Source organism: Phoxinus phoxinus, assembly GCF_949152265.1.
Source record: "Phoxinus phoxinus genome assembly, chromosome: 11".
Lineage (NCBI taxonomy): Eukaryota > Metazoa > Chordata > Actinopteri > Cypriniformes > Leuciscidae > Phoxinus > Phoxinus phoxinus.
The window spans coordinates 30497256-30520852 of NC_136886.1; the positions used below are offsets into that span (position 1 = coordinate 30497256).

A 23597-nucleotide genomic window follows, 5' to 3' on the forward strand; every position below is an offset into this window, starting at 1 on the left:
CCTCAGTGCTTGATAATGTGATACGTACAGTAATGATGGCGTCAGTTTTACCGGATCAATTTGAGCCCGAGTCCTCATCCTTTGGAAGTGCGTACAAAGTGGATTTGCTTATACGCAGTGCAGAAAACAGCGTCTTCTTGACATGTCGACAACACGAACCAAACTCTTCCAACTATAGTGTCTTTTATGGCGGGTCAAAGTAGAAGTTGTGAATTGAAGACCATATGCTGCATTATGCAGATGTATTACAAACCTACGAGCAGGAAGTCAGACCGGAATTCCCAACGACTCGTTTCTGGCAGTTCAGAATCGGCTCTTCCTTTTGGGAGACAATAACTCCATTTATTGTGCAGTTTAATCTTTGAAACTGTGCAGACCTTTTACATACACAAAGAGATATAATACATAAAAACTACATGACAGGTAATATCCAAAAAAAGTATGATAGGGGCACTTTAAAAGACCCTAAAAGTCAACAGTTTAGACCTCTGTTAAATTTGAAAAATAAATAAATATATAAATACACAGGTTACAGCTTATTGGATCAGCAGCTCAAATCTTAAGTCAGCAATGCACTTTGTCAAGCTCACACACAGCTATCAGTCATCGTATTAGACCTGTCTCTGTCACTCATAGCAAAATGCTTCTCAGGGAGACATTGGTTCAACCAACCATGATGTTCAAATTGTGCGCAGCATGTATGTATTTATTTATTTATATACTTTTTTAAATCTTGTTTCTCCACTTCAGCATAACATCATTGTGCAGAGCCATTCATTGTTATGTTATTAAAGACCAAAGCATGTGGGGAGCATGTGGTTATGAAAAATATTTCAAATAAACAATAAAATATAATGCCAAGGATTTTTGCACAGACTATAACAAAGAAAGCAAGGGCTTGTGATTGAATTCTTCCAAAATGGTTTTGTTTGCGAAGGTTATTAAAGCTGCCTGTTCACTCAAACAACTGTTGAAATATTTTTGAAGTGGGTTTCAAGCAAGACATTTTAAGACGATAGAGATTTGGAGTTTTATAATTTTACCTGCATATTATTAGTATATACTATAGTATGGTGTTACAGAAAATGTATATTTAAAATAAATGCTGTTCGTTTGATTTGCACAAAAATATTAAGCAGCACAACTGTTTTTAACATTGATAATAATAAGAAATGTTTCTTGAGCACCAGCATTAGAATGATTTCTGAAGGATGTGACACTGAAGACTGTAGTAATGATGCATTTAGCTTGCCATCATTAAAATAGAGAATATTTATTTTAAATTGAAAACAAATATTTCACAATATTACTGTTTTTATTATATTTTTGATTAAATTGTGAGCCTTGGTGAGTGTAAGATATTAAAAATCGTATTGACCCCAAACTTTTGATTGGTATAGTGTATCAGAAAGTATTCTAGAGAGCTGTGTGATAAAGTACAGTAACGATAAGGCATCACACTATACTATTGCTCATACTAAGCTGGTACAGACATGAATGTTGTGAAATTGTTGTGGAGGAATATTTTGAGAAGGAATTGGAAGATATTCCTGCAGTCCACCTAAGACAGCACTTTAGATCCAATGAATGTTTTGCAGAATTTCAAGCCCGCTCTCTCAGGGCTGTATATCTGCAATGGTGAGAGACGCTGACTCAGTGATCTTTGGTGAACCATTTCTCAATGCGCTTGGCTGACGGCACCATAAAAATCACAGCCGAGCAGAGAGCATCATGGCGCATTACAGAACGGGCAAACGGCCTGCGATGAGACACACATCGAGTAAAACCGGCGGCAGCGCTCCATCACTCCTCCTCAGCAACAGTGCATGATCCTTCTCAAGCTGTCAGAGAATGGGAGAGAAGCCCAGAAATTTAAAAAAATGACCCACATACAGTACAATATCTGTTGCGTTGTTGGATTCTCTCGAAATCTCTGGTACCTCTTAAAGGAACAGTACACTCAAAAATGAAAATTGTGTTATTTAGGGTGTTTACACGGCAACAATGTCCTAAAAATGGAAACGTTTTTCCTTCGCGTTTTTGAAAAGTTTCACATACGACAACAATCCCTGTTCACATGGATCCGAGAAAAAAAAAAAGAGACTGTATTATACATGCCAGGACAGTAGTTGGCAATGTCACTTTGTTGTTTAGGTTGTCAAGTACACTCACGCATGCCTATAGACTGAAGGATGCATTAAATTGAATAAAAGTGACATGGACTTTTGCATTGTTACAGAAATATTCTATTTGAAAGTTATCAATATAAATTTTCTATTCATCAAATAATCCTAAAAAAATACGGTTTCCATAAAAATATTAAGCTTCACAACTGTTTTCAACATTGAAAATAATAAGAGCACCAAAACACATATCAGAATGATTTCCGAAGGATCATGTGACACTGAAGAAAATGCCATCACAGGAATAAATAGCATTTCAAAATTACAATACAAATTTTTATGTGAAATAATATTTCACAACATTGCTGTTTTTATTGTGTTTTTGATCAAATAAACGCAGCCTTGGTAAGCATAAGTATAAATGAAAAGAGTGTGAGTAAGAGTAAATTACGATATAATATTCTTGGATGATTTTTTTTGGCCCTTCAAAAGTTTGTGCACCTCTGGTTTAAACCATGAAGATTAAACCTGTGACGAATTATTTAATTTGAACTTTCTGAGAATACACAAACCCCACTTGATTTATGTAACTTCATACAAACAATCTAGAGGAGTGCACTAAGAAAAAAAACAGCAAGGTTATGAACCTTAAAAGCACCAAAGGCACCGAAGTGTTAAGTGCTCCACTTTTGCAATAAGTCAGTAAACCCCCTTTGAGCAACCTCTCTTTTTCAATCACTTTCTCTGAGGCCCCCTGGGAAGTCTAATAGTCGGCATTATCAAACCACATAATCAAACAAACAAGGGAAACATCACGATTATGTATACCGGACCCTCTGCTAATGCCCTGTTCCCTCTGTAGTTTCTCTTTCCTTCTGTCTCTGTGCAGGCAGAACAAGAACGCTGATTATTTCTCCCAGCTGGGGGAATGCAGGACTAAAGCTCGTAGCTGCTGCATTAATCAACGTTCTGTATGGATTTCTCTCAAAACCGCAGGCCTACACGTTTGCAGGGTGATGCTTTGGGCGAGTGCGTACTGTGAGCAGGAGCTTTTATATTGCCAGTCTTGATGGTTCTTGCTCTATTATTATGACTCGCATATCCCTTCTCACTGTATTATACGCCAGTAAGAAATTGTAGCCTATGCAAATCTGTGGCTTTTTTTAGGTAGAAAAGGTAATTGCGACTTTTTATCTCACAATTCTTCATTCTTTGTTCTCGCAGTTGTGTTTACATTTCGCAGTTCCGGCTTTTTTCTCAGAATTGTATGATAGAAACTTACAACTGTGAGTTATTAAGTCAGAATTGCGTAATTAAACTCGCAATTCTGAGAAAAAAGTACTTTTTTTTTTTTTACCTCAGAACTGGACTTTATGACTTACAATTCAATTATGAGAAAAGAAGTCAGAATTGCGAGATGTAAACCTGCAAATGCGAGAAAAAAATATTAGAATTGTGAGATAAAAAATTCACAATTACCTTTTTTATTTTTTTATTTCATTAATATTTTTAATTAGTTTTTATTTTTATATTTGCCATTTTCATTTTAGTTAAAGTTAAATTTTGTTGTGTGTTCTTTAAAAAAAATGTTTAGGCTATATAGTTTATATAGAAAAGTTGTGTCTGGTGTAAGAGATTTACAAGACACAGTTTCCAACTAAAAATGGGAAACTTTTGATGCGTTTGGCCGTTGATTTATACGACAATTGCGTTTTAGGGGCCTGGAAATGCAAGCTTTTGAAAACAGGGGTTTTAAAGTACAAGTTTTTGAAAACAATACCATTATCAGGGTCACAAAAACGTGAATTGACATCGTGCACATGCGTATTACGTGTTCAGTCTATAGGCACATACGTTTCTTTACAAAGTGACATCGCCAACTACTGGCCTGGCATCAGAATACAGCGGTTTTAGTCATTTTTGCGGATCCGTGTGAACAGGGATCATTAGAAAAATTGTCGTCTGTAGCCTATGTGAAAAAAACAACGCAAAACCTTTTCCATTTTTAGTATCGTTGACGTATAAAGCCCAAGAGTCCATGAAAGCGAAACAGACACCAAACTGAACATTACAGTTTGTTTTAGTTATTTCAATACAGAAATGAAATGTTGCCTTGAGAAATGTTGGTTTGGCAATGGCTGAAATAAAATAAGATTATCTTTTTTATATTTATTTTATTTATTTATTTCCTTTCAAACAACAAATTTGTATTAACATAAGAAAACAGTGACTCTAAAGGCTATTAATTAATAAGGCCACTAACCATTAATAGCCACCAAACTGTGTCATGTCTTCAGAAAACAGAATCATTTCCCTATCTCGTTGTCAAGGCTCCTGCGGTGCTTGATGACTAATGTATGTAAATGCACTCAACAGAAAGATAAAGTACTGACTCTGTGTTCATGAGATGTGTACCTTTCCAAAGATAGTCGCTTCCTTGAATGTACACAGACAGAGTCATACCCTCTCTAATAATCTTGAACTTGTCAAAGCTGGATGCGTCTCTAATTATCCTGGGAGAAATGATCTGCACTTGTCTCTTACACAAGATGAATAAGTGTATTGGAATATAATTTTTTGCATATACCCTCCACTTTTTTTCACAAATTAAATGTCACATACAGAATCTGTTATTCAATTCCTTCTGCTCATTGCCATTTTAGCTTTTGTTATGAAGGGGAGTGATGATTTTGAGGTGGAGTTATTATAAAGTTATCATTGATGCTATTATGTTAAGTCTGTCGGGAGAAAAACAACCCTTCTTCCAGTTAAATGGTTTGAGGAACAAGAATGTTTTTCCACCCCCACAGACTCGACGAGAAACCTGAAGATAAACACAGACAGCCAATTATAGCAAGTTCAACCAAAGCCTAATGATTGTTTTATTGTCTTATTATCTGACAGTTCGATCTTTCAAATGATTATCTACAATACTCAGCTCAATTATAGATCGTCTTGAGAAGTACAATATATTGATTTAATGGCATGAGAAAGAATCTTCCTCTATTGTTCTGAGCTGTCCGTGGTGCTGAAATGCTCCCAGGTTGGCAACCAGAAAAAAAAAATCTAAATTTTATACAGATGTTTTTGTTGTTGTTAATCATTTTCAAAAAGAAATATGTTGTGATGATTGCATCATTAGGCAAATCAAGGCCAAAAAAAATCATAAACTGATAATCTTTTTTCAAACAGTGCATATTGTCCTTTTAATGTTGATTAGCCTTCCAATATTTAAAGCTTGGAGATGTCCATTAACAATCAACTCATTCCTTCCATAATAATTATGTACTCTGTTCAAAATACAATCATATAATATATTATTATGATGACAGTGGATTTAAAGTGCCCCATTATACTATTTTACTATCTCGACATGTCGACAACACGAACCAAATTCTCCAAGCCTAAGCTACAACTAAAGTGTTTGAGGGTCAAAGTAGGCAGTTAATGAAGAGGCATTATGTATTACATATAAATGTGTTACATTGTTAAGTATGTAGCAGGAAGTGAGACTGGAATTACTGACGACTCGTTTCGGCAGTTCAGAATCGATTCTTTCTTTTAGGAGACAATAACTTTATTTGTTGTGCACTTGATCATTTATCATTAAAACTTTGCAGACCATTTACATTCACAAACAGCTATAATACACTGCATGAAAGATAATATTCGAAAAAGCATAATAGAGGCACTTTAAATGAAGCTCATGAGGTATCATATCTTGCATTGTTGATATCAAGTATTATGAGTGTCTAAGTTGTTATTTGCACATATCTTGGTTACTTTACTTTGACATCCAATGCTTATGGATTGCAGTTGGTCATTATGCCTGAATGTTGTTTGTAATACTGTTTTTTTTTTAAACTTTGTTTATTAGCTTTTCTCCTTTATCTGGTAGATCAGTGAGAAGCGAACAGGGAGAACAGAAGTGGGACATGGCCCAGACCGAGCGGGACCACAGGCTCCACAAGCCCCAGCAGTGCTTCATATGTCAGGAGCAAAGCACGACTTCTGCACCACAGCTCAAGTGAGCTTATTTAGAGTAAGGGAGACCAGGGAGTATTTTAACAGGTTTAGTAGTATTTCCATGCACTTTTAAATTAGGATCCAAATGCCACAAAACCTGACAGCTTAGAAATGCCGAGCACTGAAAGCCCTATTCGGCCAAACCCTGGATTTTTTTTCTTCAGGCAAGTAAAGTAGGACACAATGCGGGAAACTTTTTTTTCCTATTAAACAACAGCGAGAGGCTTGTACTTAAAGTTTGAGTGTTTATTGCAAATTACATAAATGTTGAAATAATCACTTGTCAAATCAACTTAAAGACGTGGTATAATGCCCTTTTCACAAGATGTAAAACAAGTCTTTGATGTCCCCAGAGTGTGCATGTGAAGTTTTAGCTCAAAATACCCCACAGATATTTTTATATAGCATGTTAAAATGGTCACTTTTTGAGAGTGAGCCAAAACGCATCGTTTTTGTGTCTGTCCCTTTAAATGCAAATGAGCTGCTGCTCTCGGCACAGAGGGCGGAGCTACAACAGCTTGTGTCCTGAACATTTAAAAAACTTTTAGCCTTTTATGTTCAAACTGGAGCATGGGGAACCATTGTATATGGGTGGTGGGACAAGACCCACCCACTTTTTAAGACCAATAATATTGGACCCACTCACATTCAGCGCTGTCTGTTCGCTTTTCAGAGCGCAGTCAGTCAAATCCATTCAACTTGAGGAATGCCCTAATGAATAAAACTCCATTTCCGCTGAAATCGCTACATTTGTACCCGCCCGTTGTACCCTTCCAAAATATTGCGTTGCAAACATCAATAACTGCTGAGGGTATCAGCGTGTTAATGAACGGATAGCTGTGCATTTAAGCTGTGCACGACGTGAAGCGAATTTAGTTTACTTGTTTAATTAAAAGGCACCTAAATACATGAAATGGCATTTACTCCAGTAACATTTTTCTGGGGGAGGACCCACCCACTTTTTTTTGGTTCCGACGCCCATGAACTGGAGTCAGACAATAGATGGAGAGACTAAAGACGTGAAAACATGTAGACAACATTTCTTAATGGTTAGTTGATGAATTTATAGCTGATGTGGAGTTAACTATCTTATAGTCATTGATTAGCATATTATGTCATGATAATCACATTCCCGGGGGCAGGGTTTATGCAAATTTTAGGGTTTGTGATGTCACTAACCCGGGTGGAAGCTCGTGTAGTCCCCGCTTGTTAATACTTAAAAAGAAAATATCTCCCTTTGCTTTGAACTTTGAGTGTTGTAACTTTGCAGATGTTGTTTATGCTCAAACAGCAACATTACACACTAAATAACATTAGAAAAGTGAAATCATAACCACCCTTTAAATGAAATTTTTTTTTTTTTTCATTATTATGAAACATTTCCTAGCCCCCTTCACTTCTCCCTTCTCTGATTTAAAAACATATTGCTCATTGTCTTAATCATCCTTTCTTATAACATTAAATTATCTTTTACTTTATGACATTACATTAGGGTTTTACCTCAGATGTCATTTACCTTACCAGTGCCTTCCCTGCCAGTGGTTGTGAATTGAGCACTGCCGCATCCCTTCGAGATATGTGACATTATCAACATAGGAACCCAAGCAACTTATTTGCTTCCAACAGCTCTATTTAGTATAATTACTTTTAACCATTTAAGGAAACTCATGGGTATAATGGGAATGAAGCCTGACTCTCCCACTTTACCAGAGCTGTCAATTTTGATTAATCGTGATTAATGACATCTTGTGTATATGTGTATTGTGTATACATGTGTATACATTCACATATATTATATAAACTTTTTTGTTAGATTTTTCGCGATTAATCGAATTGACAGCCCTACACTTTACCAACCTATTTCTACATTTGCCCAATTTTAGTTGCTTTTGAATGAGAGATCAGCAGATAGACCCACCACTATGAGGCTCTCATCCAATGCACCCACTGACTGACTCTCTCTCTCTCTCTCTCTCTCTCTCTCTCTGAGCAAGTTGCAACAGGAACTGAACTTCCTAAAGCTCATCTCAGAGGGACCCGCATCAGAAAGCAGTGCAATAATTCAGCGCTGACCTCAGAGCGACGGAACGGACATGGATGTGTTTTGCGCTGAGTCCGGATCTCATCTGCCCTGCCAAGCCTTACGTTATAATCTATGTGACGAGGACGGACACAATTGACGCCAAACATTAAGAAAATCGGCAATGCAAATGGGTTTTCAAAGTCCTGCACTATTTGTTATATCAGCTAGTTTATGAAGCTGCTTGTAAAGCGTAATTTCCAAGTTTAGTAGCTACAATGAGGAAACGCAAGGCTTGTTTTTCCTTTCTGTCACAATTGTTACGGTCCGACTGACCTTTATGTAACTATGATCTAACTAAAGGCGCTGTGTTCTTGTTCTGTGCCGGATCGGACTTTGCCTGAGAGCATCATCCGTATAAAGCACCTGAAGGACTCATTCAGCGGCTACAGCATCACCAATGGCGTGATCCTCCGGTTCATTGTCACTGCAATGGATGATAAATCCAACAAACTCCTTTTAGTTCCTGTTTTGACCGTTTTATTTGTCATGATCGGCTATCAGTACATCTGTCCAGCGGGGAGCACGTCCTGTCGGTTTGGGAATGGAGAGAGTTTTCCGTTCTCCAAATATCCCAGAGAGCCTCCGGATCCGGACGAGGACGGTTCGTTTAGATTCCAGTCCAAATTCAACTTCACGCGCGAAGACCTCGAACGCCACGTGGATTTCGAAATCAAGGGAAACGACGTGATCGTGTTCCTCCACATCCAAAAGACCGGAGGAACGACGTTCGGGAGACACCTGGTGCGGAACATCCACCTGGAACGCCCGTGCGACTGCCGCTCCGGCCAGAAGAAATGCACGTGCCACCGTCCCGGGAAAGCGGAGTCGTGGCTCTTCTCGCGCTTCTCCACGGGCTGGAGTTGCGGTTTGCACGCGGACTGGACCGAGCTCACGACCTGTGTTCCTGCTGTGATGAATAAAAAGCAAAAGAAAGATGCACCGTTGAACAGGCGGTAAGTAGCTCTTAAGCGAACAAGCGAAATTAAAGTTAATTTGGTGACACTTTAAAATTACTTTCAGCACCAGTAAAACATCAGAAGTTCAGGAGCGATGTGTAACACTTGTTTTAACATATTTAACTCAAGTTGTATACATTAAAACTTTAATAAAACACATATATCGGTCACCATATCGGTATTGACTGATGTTCATTTTTAATGTTATTGCTATGGGCCTGATAAGAAAATTTGACTGATATATGGGTTATAACCCAGATAATGGGTTATTTCATTCAGCGGAGACACTTCAGATGTGCACTGTTTGCCATGCTGTTTTTGAATTGCTTGAAATATGATTGGAATCATCACTTCAAAAAGGAAAATACAGTTAAGTGCAACATGCGCAGAGTCAGTCATAGGCTATAATTTGGATTTAGATTTATCAGCCAATATATCGGTTATCAACTTTCAAATATAAAGAATTATTGGTTATCAGCGAAAACGTTCATATTGGTGCAACCCTAAATAAAATATTCACATATTCATCTGCTACAAATTTAAATATTATTATAATAAGTACAAACAACGCTGGTGTTAACTTACAGCTTACCCCACTACTGGAGTGAGTTGTGACACCAATGTAAAACAAAGATTTTTAACATGATTTTGTTCATGGATTTATTGGGGTAATCAAATTTAGTTGTTTTAAATTTTGCCTACCGGAAATCCTTTTCTATGGTCAAGAGGGTTAATGTCATATAGAGATTTTACCCCTTAATTTCTAACTGGTTAAACTGATGGGTGTTACAATTCGCCCTCATGTTACAAAACTCAAATATGAATATAGGCCCGTAGTTTAATGACATTTGTAGCTGATTTTTGAAATGCATATGTAAAAATGTAAGTTGTTTTAAAGTAGTGTTATATCTGCAGAGTGTGGAAGCTAAGTGTAAGTGACAGAGAATATATCTTATTTTTTTGTCAATGCTCTGCAATATTCTTGCTAGTGTCATGAGTTTGGATTCTTCATAGTCTAAAAATGATCCACATCTGTGAATATCAGCTCCCTGCAGTGCATGGGCCATTCTGTGTCGTGCAGTTTTGAATATGTGTGCGACTGAGTGTGAGACAGCTGTAAATATGTTGCACAACTGCTTATGTCAAACTAAACTAAAAGGGAATGAAACGTCTACTATGTTTGTACTTTAATAAGATTTAAAGGGACAGTTCACCCCAAAATGAAAATTCTGTTACTGTTTATGATGTTTTGAAATATATGTTGAAAACACACAATGAAATTCAGTGTGGTCCCATGCCTTTTGAACTCGTTCATTCTTCAAAATCTCTTCTTTTGTGTTCCACGTGCAAGAATGTCATAGCTACAAATAAATTATGAATTTGGGTGAACTGATCCTTTTAAGACTTGTTCATTGATCACAGTGAGACAGATTCGTCTTGATGGGCGGGGCCGCTAAACATTTAGGTTGCCTGACCTATTACATACATGCTAATAAATCCAGTGGGCTGTGGGATACACACCTATTAATATGTGTTTGCAGCCACATGAATATTCCTTCTCATTACCCCACTCGTCTCAGTTGGCCTTGCAGAGCTTCTTCAAGCATGTTTATGATCGTCTTTTAAAGGGTGTCTTTACCACAGAACATAAATCGATACTCTCAGCTGAGCAAGTCAAAGGTGTTGATCGACTGCACAGGGCTTGTATACTTTCATTATAATGTTATCATGGGCAAGAACAGCCAAAGTACTGCATTATCAACTGTATGTCATCTGTGGCACCCTGTTAAGATCTTGTTTTGAGTTGATTTAACTCATTTTTCATTAGTTGCTTCGGCTAAAAAAAGATGTGCATGTAGAAATGTTGTAATGCAAAGTGCAGAAGGCAGTGGGACACTATGTATTGCATCGCAGCTTCTCACTTTTCTGCATGCAACAATGGATGTGGTTTCAATTACACGATCGTGTTACGTTGAGAGGTCTACGGCAGACAATAGTGAAAAAAAAAATCCCATCTGCTTCCACGATTCAGAATATTAATCCCCTCCCCACACATGCACACACACACACACACACTTGAATCTCTCATCTTCTAAATCCTCCGTTCGTCCGCGATGCCTCGTCAAGCAGGCACTCCAGCATTCAAGCGGATAAAGGCAAAACGAGATGTGATAGACCAAGAGAGATAGCTCTGAGATCCAACTTAAGGCAGCTTTTTATTGGGTACTTTGTGAAGACAAGTGCTTCTGAAATGCACTTCCCCTATAATTATGTATTATTGTGTTGGCATTTGAGATACTGTGTTGTAAGTAAAGATGCGGGACTGATGAAAGCATGCTCATGTGTGCATTCACTGGAGAAGACATGACCTGCGAGGTGCAGGTTCCTGTGTGTGTGAGATTGGCCCTTGTGTGTGTGTGTATATGCAAAAGACAGCATAAGGCATCGGGCATGTTTGGAAATGGAGCACTACAGGCATTACATTAGCAATGCATGAAGGAGTGCAGCGTGTCCTATGTGCAGCAATAGAATAACAATCCTTTATAGAGACTGCTTGGTATTCTCACAATAGAATCATGTTTTGTTGGTGTCCATTAATATAGCGGCTTCTGGGATATTTAGAAGTCTTGCTGCATTGTCAATTTGGGTTATTTCTTTCTTTTTTTATTTATCACTCCTTGAAAATCCCTAAGGAACCAGTGGGAAAACCACAATGGGCTGCCACTTTGACCAGAATGCAACAAAGAAAGGAACCTTAACGCACTAGTTAAATAAGGGTATTTGCATGACAACGATGTACTAAAAACAATTTCCTTTGTGTTTTTCACGCATAGACGACAAAGTTGTTAAAACAATCCCTGTTCCCATGGATCTGCGACTAATACGACTAACAACGCTGTATAATGCATGCCAGGCCAGTAGATGGCAATGTCACTTTGTAAAGAAACACTACACACCTATACTACACCTATACCTACACTAAACACTACACACCGCCTATTTCCCACAGCCTGCCGGATCCAGGCCATATCCAGATCTGACGAAGGACCTTCGCCTGGACCCGATGACAACGCAGTGCTGAAGTGCCAACTAGCCTCTCTATGGAGGATCCCTTTACCACTCTACAGATAAAGCGTTGTCGGGATAATTTCGGTTTCGCGTATCTACCCCAAAGTGATACAATTCTGTATACATTTTTTTAAGGCCAGACAAGTAGTTTGTTTAGGCTTGGTTTGTAGGGAATTACAAACCTGCGGAAATATATAAAAATGCGCATAACTATAGAATTAATTCTTGATGCTCACGTGAGCGCCATCAGCGTTTCTCACACACACAAATATATATATATATATATTTTTTTTACATGTTTAGAGGGCTAGTTAGCTGATTATTTCACTGTATTGTTATTGTCTGACACCGGTTACAGTTCAGTCTGTTCTAACTTACCATAAAAGGAGGCATCTGTTAAACGGGTCACAATAAGTGTGTTACGTGTTTATTTCATTGATGAGTCAAAATTTTAACATATTAGCCTTTTTATGTACTATTATTCAGTGCTCTGCCATCTGTATTTGCTCATTAGCTTTCAGTTTAATAGTTGTAGTATGTCAATGGCAGGGAAGAAGTTAATGGATGTGATGCTAATGTGTTTGGTCTCTGTGGACTATATCCACTACACACTGCTACTGATAATAGATACACAGTCAGACACACTGCTGTGAGCATGTAAGATACGCTGCTGCTGCTGTATGAATAGACATACATTAATCCCTTAGCAGATCTAGGCAAGTGGAGCTGGGGGAGGTGGAGGGTTTCAGAGCAATCTCATTGGCTGCTGAATCAGCTGAGGCACAGTTTCATGACTGAACTATATATACCACCATATTTTTCTCTACCCCCTTCCTTCCATTTGTGGAGCTAAATCCCATTCTACATATCAAACTTGTGTTTAAGCCCCTGTTGCCATCAGACACTAATCAGAGTCAGCCATCGCTTCCAGCAAGGTATTCTTGAGATGCTTGTAATCTTCGGATTCCTTCAGAAAGATTAGTGCAAACGAGAGCGGCAATCTCATCATCTGAGTGAGAGATTACCATCCAGATTTATGCAAAGTCTCTGTCTTGCTACCAGTTGTGTGTCCTCCCGCTGCTCTGGGGATCGCTGCCATCAGCTCCGTGGTTCTATTCTTAATGTGTTTTTATGTCGTGCCCTTTCATCTCTTGAGGATTCAGAGAAAGAGAGGTTTATAATGAATATTAGGCTGAGATGATACCCATCCCTGGCACCAGCACTCCAGAACTGTTTTCAATATGCAAAAATGTCGATGTGTTATACTTAACACATTTTTTCCAGTTTTATCCAGCAGAAAATGTTATTTCGCAAGCACATTTATTTCAATCAGTTCTCAGTAACGTTTCCTTTAAGTATCAAACTTTGTCTCTGACGTTTCTTTCAACATTACTAATGAGATAATGGCCTATAGACTACTGTTCAAATATTTTATATTTAAAGTCTCTTATGCTCAACAAAGCTGCAATTATTTGATCAAAAATACAGTAAAACAGTAATATTGTGAAACATTATTACAATTTAAAATATCAGTTTTCTATTTGAATATATTTGGTAATTTATTCCTGTGATGCAAAGCTGAATTTTCAGCATCATTACTCCAGTCTTCAGTGTCACATGATTCTTCAGAAATAATTCTAATATGCTGATTTGATGCTCTTTACAGTCACTTTTTTCAATCAGTTTAATTTGTCTTTGCTGAATGAAAGTATTGATTTCTTAAAAAAAGAAGAAGAATGTACAACCAAAATATTGAACAGAAAAAAATAGCAGTGGTTGATGTACTGTACAAATGTAGAGCTACAGTATACCATGTATGTATAGCATTGTCTATGTTGGTCTTGAGAATATATGGCCGGTCTAGGTAATGAGAATAAGTAAATGTACATTTTTTAAATTCATATTAAAATCTCTCACTTTGCATATTTTTTTTGCATATTTTGAAACATTGTTGAAATCTCTCTAGCAGGAATAATTCACATATTGCAGAGATCTCACTTTGATTCAGCTATCCTCATAATCATTCACAAAATGCCATGGGCAAAAATAGTCTTTTCATTGTGGATAAACAGAACAGATAATTTATGATATATTTTATTGATGATATACTGGACACAAATGTCATCAGGCCAGTCTAAACGATTGTCTAATAAAATAATGTTGGACCGGTGGCACAGCGTACCTTTAAACACTTCGAGACGGCTCATATATTGTAAAGTTTGAAACACACTGTGCTGTGGCCACCAATCAACTTAAGAGCCAATGCAGAGAGATATGCAGAGAGTGCAGTACATACACAGAGCTTGATGCCAGAGGTGTGTTGAATCTGGTCCAAGAGCTTTTAGGGTTTGTTGCTGGAGCTCTTAAATGCTATCTAGTTTCAGAGTCCTTGGGTATGCAAAGTCAGGAGCAGATATATGCATGAACACACTGCTCTCTCACATACACACAACGCCTCTCTCACTCCCTTTGTTAAATTCTCCTTTTACTCCATTTCCAGTCTTGCATCCCCTGGGGTTTCCATCGTCTTCCAAGAATAGACTGCACTCAGGTCTGGGATCAGCAATGAGGCACAGTGTACGGGCTGCCGTGAAACTGATATGTGTGTACTAGTCTCAGAGCCTAGGTCTCTCTCACTTTCTCTCTCTCTCACTAACACACACCTGGCTAGTTTTGCTTAAGTTGTGGCCCCTTTTCCACAAAAAAAAAAAAACTTGCCTTTCTGCCACTACCAAAAAGAAGAAAAAAATTGTAATAATAAAAATAATAGCTTTATTAATCAGTATTTTGTCTTGTTTTCCAGTCAACAAAACATCTAAACATCCTTAAAACAAGAGACAATAACTTAAGAAGCACAGTAATGCTAGTTTTCACAAAAAAATTGTCTTAGCTTTCCTGTAGCTCAAACAGTAGAGCAATGGTGCTTTTTAATTATTAATTAAAATTAATATAAGTTATCCAGTTTTGCACCACAAGTGTCTTTTCTAAGACAATTTTTATGAATAAGAAATTATTTTTGCTGTGAATCTGCTTGCATCTATTTTTTTTAATGCAAAAAAAGCATAGAGTTGTCATGTCAGCCATTTATTGGTTATTGGCGATAGCATGGAAATAATTATTGGCTTATGATCTAGGCCAAAATTATTTTAATTTGAGTGAATCCCTATGATATATCATCAATTAAAGCATTCACTGTCTCTGCTCATTGTGTGCATATGAACATTATTATTAGCTGTCTATAACAGTGGTTCCTCGTGTCAGTGCCAGATGGAGCAGGAATCTCTGAGTGAGGGTTTGGCTCAGGCTTGTTTTTCTAATAGTATCACAGATCAAGTTGGGCAGCAGAGAGAGTGTCAGCATCTTTGTGCAGTTTTTATAGTTGAGTGTCAGTCAGGAATCCAGTGCCAACCAGTTGGCATCAGCCATGAGAAATCACTTCCTTTGCAGGCCTCTTTATCAGAGAGACACGCTTGTGTAGGTGGATAGGAGACAGACGGAGAGAGCGAGGGAGGGAGACAAGAGAAACTGATTGTGTGAGAATATATGTTTTGTAGCTTGCCGCAGTTGTATGTTGTACATGTTCCTGTCCAAAGAACATCCTTCATCAGTTGCTTACCAAAGGGATCATATCATGAGGAATCAAAATCCTGCACTCTAAAAAATGCTGGGCTTTTTATTTTTTGGGTCAAATATATTTTATGTTTGGTTTAAAAATGTAAAGTCCCCCTAGTCAATAATTGTATCCCTTAAAACACATCTTTGATCGACAAAATTAAATATTTAAGCGTTTTTTTCCTTGAAAGATTTGTTCTTCATGCATGCCTTAAAATAGCTTGAATGTAACTGTACACCCTTGCCTCATTTATTATACGTGGTTCTGTGAATATGCAAATTAGCCCCGCCTCTACTCACTCACAGCAGCTCAGAGATCCACTCGTTGACGATCACACATTGATGTGATTGGTTACAAGGTAGTTTGTGATGTCAGAAACATCTGCGAAACATCTGAGACTGTCTTTGGTTCACCTGCAGATTTACTGTAAGGAGAAAATACTCAGCAATGGTGTTGACACATGAATCTGCACATGGTTTGTCTTAAACCATATTAAAAACACCACTGAGACATAAACAGCATTAAAAAAATATATTTTTACCTCTGGGAGACTTAAAACCAATGGTTGGGTTTGTCCATGTTTGACCCAAACATGGGTTAAAACAACCTATCATTTGTGTGTGTGTGTGTGTGTGTGTGTTTTCAGAAAAACTAGCTTGACAACATAGTGTTATTTTCAGAACTCAAAACTTACTCTAAGTAACCGGCAGAAAACAACTTTTTCTGAATTTCTGCAACTTTGTGGCATTACAGATTATAACACTGTGGGATAAAAAGAAGCAGGATAGATACTATTATTCCTCAACTTCTCCAGAATTAATATGGGAAAGTTCACCAAACTTTGGGTTAGATTTACTTAACAGGGCAAATTAGCGTGAGAGCGCAATTCCAAAAATTGGAACGTTCTGTGCGTGATCTACTGACGTGACGACGCACAAATGAAAGGACGCAGACGGATCATTTCCATAATGAACAACGCAATCTAACAGTTAGTGTCTGGTTTAAGGCGTGCTTTTTTTGGGCGGATAATAATGGCGCAAACACCAGTAAATTGACTCGCCAGCCTTAGTAAATCACCTTACGTGATTAATTTTAATACTTTCCTACCATAAATTTTGCATCTGAAAGGGAAACTGTAAGAATAACCTGCAAAATAATCTGCAAAAATAACCCTTTTCAGCGCTAATTTTTAATTGCGTGTCCTGACAGTAGATTTTTAACTCCAAAAGAGGGTTTGCGCTGTTAGTAAATCTGGCCCCAAGTGTTGTTCCTGCCTGTTTAGCATCTGATGCTTTACTTATTTCTGAAGGATCCATCAAAACAGTATGTGTGATGCATTTTGGAATAAATTGTTTGCAGATATTAATCAGATAGTGTACTAATACTCTATTGAGAGTTAGTTGGCATGTGGTTGCAAAATTACTTATAGTTATTAAAATGTCTAAAGTGGACTATCGAAATAAAGTGTTACCAAAATGATTGATACTTTTAATCACTGTCCCTTCCTTTTTTATATATTTGTACCTGAATAATTTCATATTTAAGTGCTCCTGTGTTGGCCCTTGTGTTTTGATTGTGACAGCTCCCTAGTGAGCGAATGCTGAATTCCTGCGGCGATAACCGTTTCAAAACACAAGTAAATAAATAAGCAAGACATTATTAAACCAAACAAGGTCATGAAAGCATGAAGTGTCAAACGTCTGAGTGGAAATTTAAATTCGAGCACAGACTGTTTACTTTGGGGCCCTTGTGGCATTGAACATGAGCATTTCATCCGTCACAGTGTGACAAGCACTTCAGTACAGCTCTCCGAGTCTCATGACGATACCTGAGCCAGAATAATTCATCCAGACAGATCTTTACTTCTCTAAACATCAGTGCAAACTTCAACCATGATCTGCACAATGTATAGGACGGATCAAAGGCTAGCATTTTCCTTAAAGTCATCATGAAATCAAAATGGACAATTCTTATTTTTAATAGAAAATTGCGATATTTATTGTATTATTTATCCATTCACATCATACATTTTTTTTAATTCATGTGCCCTCCTCGTAATCTTTAATGGAAATAACTTCCCCTCGCTCTTGCAACGACATCTCTTCTCTAATGATGTGTTTACTGGCGAGAGGGCGGGGCAACCTGTCACTCACATGAGATCCACTAATAGCAAACAACAACCATCCAATCAATAGAGTGCATTAGTGCCCGCCCACTTTTTCGGTGGCGCTGGTTCCGGAAGTTTTTTTCTTTTTTTTAAATTTTCCCATAGGGATTTTAAAATAGTCTTTGTTAAAAAATGATAAGCCCTGAACAAAGCCAATCAGCTACAAGGTAAATCACAACACTACGAACTTTGATTTGAAGCAAAAAAGTTTTTGAAAATCTGACAAAAAGACAATAGAAGACTGTGTACTAAACGGTTTTATTGAGGGAAAGAACTACAATCTCATGATGAAGCATTGCGAACAGCATAATCAAATTAAAAACAATCTACAAATATAAAACTATGAATTTACAAATATTGATTACCGGTATATGTTTAAAAACAATATGTTTTATTGCAATTTATTGCAAAATATGCATATTTATACAAACATTTCAGTATTTTGAGAGCGTACTGCTTCATGGGAGTGGGCGGAGCTAAACAGCCATTTTGCAGCATGCTGCTTTTTTTGGACTCTCTGATTGGTGTAATTTGCTGTACAGCATTATGGGTAGTGTAGTTTTTCACCAGGAATTCCCCTGTTAAACTCGATTATTTAAAAATAAGCTGAAGCTAAAAATAATATGCTAAAGAAGACTGTCTTTAAAGGTTTAGAAGTTATCGTTCAAAATCAATTTCTTTTACTTCCGGAACCTGACTTGCACTTTGGACAAATTTACATTTACATTTGTTCTAGTTCCAGAAGCGGTTTCACTTGAATATATTTCACAATAGGGAAGAAAAGACTTCCGTTTAAGGCCGACTTTCAAATCAGACATTTATTGTTTTAGGTTATTTTTAATCATTTAGCTTGGGCTTTGCCTCATTCTTGAATTTCTTTATTTTTGTGTTTACTCCTCTTGTAGTAAACCTATTAGCTGTTATACCTCTGTGGTCAAAATGCTGACACATGCATATATTTTCCAGACACACAGGGACGCACATTACTTTGAGCTATAGCGAAGAATAGACGGTGTGCTTTTCCCATGTGGATCACAGCGGCACGTCTTGTCTGCAGCTCATACGTAATGATAACAGATCAAAGCAAACCTCCTCTCAAAGCCTTTTGTTGCACAAATGAGCTAAATGAGTGAACAAGTGTTCCCCTTATCTGCCCTTTATCTTCTTATTTTAGCATGTGTTGGACATTTTTCTTTTGCAGTGTCTTATGTTCCCTCATTAGCTGCTCAGTATTAAAATGTGTTTGACACATATAGTAGGAGGAATGGCAGCAATCTTTCCTGTTTTAACCTGTATCTGTGGCGAACACATTGCTATCATATGAATAGGGGCCACTTTATGAGATATAGTTGCTTGTTAACAAACAGCAAATCACAAAAGATAGCGGTCCTATCACTGTGTTATTGATTCACTCTAAAGAAATTGTGCTATTTGCTTATACAATTTCTGGAAAATGTTTATTTTTTTTTCCTTTTAGAAGGGATAGTGATGAAATCTCAGGCCCAAGGAGCTGTAATTGTCATCGACATTGGAGCACTATATTTTTGCCAGTGCTGTTACGATTACAATGCTTTGGGTTTGAATGGGGTTGCGGATCAATGCAAACATGTCTAATAAACTTTAACTATTAAAGGAACACGCCGACTTTTTGGGACTTTAGCTTATTCAACGTAGTCCATACATACCCTTTTTATCTCTGTGCGTGCCGTAACTCTGTCTGACGCACACACCGCTAGCCTAGCTTAGCACAAAGACTGGAGGTAAACGGCTCCAGCTAGCATACTGCTCCCAATAAGTGACAAATAGCACCAAATTGCGCTAATCACTCCGCAGAAGTAGCAGTGCTTCGCCTTCTGAGAATATAGTTCCCAGTATGTACGGTTAGAAGATGGCTGTTTATCATGTGACCTTGTTATTTGTACATGCTGTGACTACAAATCACAACATGTAGATAGGAAAATGTTGGTGTTATTGTCCCAAAAAGTCGGCGTGTTCCTTTAAATGAAGGTCTCTGCATAACAGGGTTGAACAGAAAGTGCAGGGTCAAAGACCAGTATAAATTTCTGTCAGTCCATTCGGAACATATTATTTGCATTTCAGAAATATTATATATGAGATTTAATTATATTTTAATTTCAGTATAAGCCAAATGTGTTTGAAAGACGTCTCTAATGCTCACCAAGACTGCATTTCTTAGATCAAAAACACAGTAAAAACAGTAATATTGTGAAACATTATTACAATTTAAAATAACAGTTTTCTATTTGAATATATTTTCAAATTTAATGTATTCCTGTGATGGTAAAGCTGAATTTTCAGCATCATTACTGTAGACTTTAGTGTCACATGATCCTTCAGAAATCATTCTAATATGAAGATTTGATGCTCAAGAAGCATTTCTGATTATAATCAATGCAGTTTTGCGGTTTAATATTATGTGGAATCTTTGATAAAAGTTTTAAATCTTACTGACCCTAAAGTTGAATGGTAGTGTAACTCATCAAAAATGTAAAAAGTGATGATTGGACATGAAAATTTGATGTTTTTATTTATTTATCAGAATATACTGTATTTTGCTTTACACACTAAACTGATTATAAGCCGTCAAACACTGTTGATTATATCAGTAATCAGTCATGGGGACTCAAATGTCACCGTTTCCAGAGAATTCCTCAAGCTTTTCAGGAGTATCAGATCAGTGTGCATGTGGAATCATCCACCTAGAGCAGTCCGTGTGTAGCCTGTGATCTCGCAGCAAATTACAAATCTGTTGTTGCCTTGGAGGTTGAAGATTTCTGTACTTTTGCCTTCCTACATTGTGTTGTTGGGACTGCAGGCTTGATTTCTTTTAGCCCTGATCCCTGGCAGTTGTATTGACTTTTGGCCTCTTTTAGATTAGTTTTAAACTTCTGCTCAAGAAGCAACTAGTAGGAAAGCCAGAAAAAAAAGTGGCAGAGCTGTAATGCTGACATGTGTCTGCCTGTGTCACTTCTCTCTGGAGTGAGGTAATTGCGACTTTTTATCTCACAATTCTGACTATATTCCTCACATTTGCAAGGTTATATCTCTCAATTCTGTGAAGAAGAAAAACTTAATTGTTTTGTCTCAAGATGCACACCACAACAGAAGTTTTTTTCTAAGTCACGTTTATAAAATCTACTTATGTCCTAATTAAACTAAGGTCTAATCCTGGCTTAAACTAAGCCCTGCCTGTGAAACCTGGCCTATAGCTCACAATTGCAAACTTACAGTATGTCTTGCTATTGTGAAGTCAAAACTGTGAGATAAAAAGTCACAATTACTTCTTTTTTTTATTCTGTAGTGGAAACAAGCTTCTATAGCTTCTAGTCTAATCATCTTGAAATTGTTTTCAGCAAGTTTTTGGGTACTTGAAAAATTTACTCTACACAAAATAATGAATGGATGAGACTATAGTTAATTATTTATTAGAAATAAACACAGAATTTGTTTTTTGAGTGGCTTGTTAAGAACATTGCAGTCTGTTAAGGCGGACCCACACTAAAACATTTTTAAAATCTTATTTCTAAATATGAGAGACCACAAACATGACGATAAAAAAAATCATAGATTTAAATTTTTTGTCCCTATAGTGTGTGGAGTGCCACACTAATGTGACAATGAAAGCACACCACACACTAACACTCACTAATCTTGCAAAATCTCTTGCGGTTAAACGTGACTTCTGAGTAAACAAACATGGCAGACGACGGGCAAGAAGACATGTCGATAAGAGTGTTTGGACTGCTTATAATAGAAAAATCGCAAGAAAGTAGAAAAAGGTTTGGATGAAGTCATGGAGACTCCCGTCTCCCGTCAGCTCGCTTTCTGATTTGGTATCGTTTGGTACCGAGCAGATTCAATAACTCACACACATCCCACCACAAGAAAATCTGATATGATAATCTATAGAATCATCAAGATAATCGTGACTTTATAGGATTGTCGGTAGGGCAGAATTGGGCCCAAAATCGGCCTGGTTATCTTAGCGTGTGTGTGGGTGCCTTTAGTTGCTAAAGGTTAGATAAACAATAGCTACTTAAAGAGATATTTTTCCCAATTTATTTATGCTGTTATTTTTAAAAGAAGAATTATGGAAGAATGTTCTTCCATCTCTTTTCCTTACAACGACGGTTATTAGTGATGTCTGTCAAGCTCCACAAAGGACCAAAAACTTTTGGAATGACATGAGGGTGAGTAAATAATGGCAGAATTTTCACTTCAGAACTAAAAATGTTAAAACTGACATTGGATACTGTAAATTGATATGGTAAAATGTAAGGTTTACAGTGTGCCTGTAAAGTGTATAATGCATAATCAAGTCAGCATGGCTCTAATTGTCTGCTAAGCAACTCCTGTTGGTGAATAGATGACAGGCTGCCATCAAGTTTGATTTACTATGCTGCAATTAACAATCTATCTTGTCCTCCATGCAGTTTTGTGGAAAAAGAATATGGTTAGATGTGTAGTGGAAATTGATGTTGAGTTTGTTGGGTTTTCATAATGAAAATCACAATGCATCTTTTGATGGCTTTGTCAAGGGATGCTGCCGACTGCAACTGCAATTACACGAGAACCAATTATTAACAGGATGATGACAGAGAATGGATCTCGAGATGGAGGCGGGAATCAACACCAGTTGCTTGATGAATAGACTTTGATACACATAGGCCTGGTTTCACAGAGTGTCAGGGTGCTTTCACGGTTCACACCTGCCTCATTTAGTTCGGTTGAATCGCACTAGAGTTCGCTGTCCCCCTTGGCGCGGTTCGTTTGGGCAGGTGTGAATGCAGCAATCGCACTCGGGTGCGCAGCAAACAAGCGTAGGTGGTCTCGGTACGCTTTCAAACAAACTCTGGAGTGGTTCGTTTGTGGTGAGAACATGATACGAACTCGAACAGACCCAATTGCCAAAGAACTGCACATTTTTGGACTAAACCAGCTGCCGTAGTCAGCTGTGCAGTGCATTATGTTACTGTTTAGCAACATTAATGCACACCTCCTCCTGAAGTGACTTGCGAATTCGCCGCGTGCATTAAAACATTATTTTCAAGCTTCATCCTCAAATGTTATTGTTTGCCTAAAGTGGTGTAGAACTATATAATAAACTATGACCAGTGATACTATCAGGCCACGCAGTGTCTCTCCATAGTAAAAAGCGTGGTGTTGTCTGCTGGATTTTTCTCCTCTTTGTTTACTTCCGGGAGTTCTGTTGGAATTTTCCCGCACGTTAATTCTGACCAATCGAAGTGCAGTTATGTCAATACGTTCAAGACACATCTGGCCAATGAGTAATGTAGATGTTGTCTGTCACGTGTCATTTTGGTTTGTTTCATCATCTGATTCGGACCAGAGCAATCAGTGTGGTGTGAAAAGGAACCAAAACGCCTGAAAAATGCCCTTGGTCCGGACCAAATGAACCGAACTACAGATGTGAAAGCACCCTCAGATTAGGCCAGGATTAGGCCTTAGTTCAATTAGGACATTTAAGTAGCTTTTTACTTTTAAATTACTGTTGCACATGTTGTGTAAAATAATAATT

At 37.6% G+C, this 23597-nt stretch overlaps 1 protein-coding gene across 2 annotated transcripts in view; it reads left to right on the forward strand.

Moving 5' to 3' along the window:
- The first annotated feature begins 8173 nt into the window (after positions 1–8173).
- The window catches only part of hs6st3a (heparan sulfate 6-O-sulfotransferase 3a), a 31989-nt gene continuing 16565 nt past the window's right edge, over positions 8174–23597 (forward strand). The window contains exon 1 of one of the 2 annotated variants that reach the window (XM_079627623.1): positions 8174–9185. In XM_079627623.1, coding sequence (XP_079483749.1) covers positions 8662–9185 — 524 coding nt within the window. In that variant the 5' untranslated portion in view covers positions 8174–8661. The remainder of the gene's footprint in view (positions 9186–23597) is intronic. The other variant, XR_013799480.1, reaches the window with a different exon arrangement.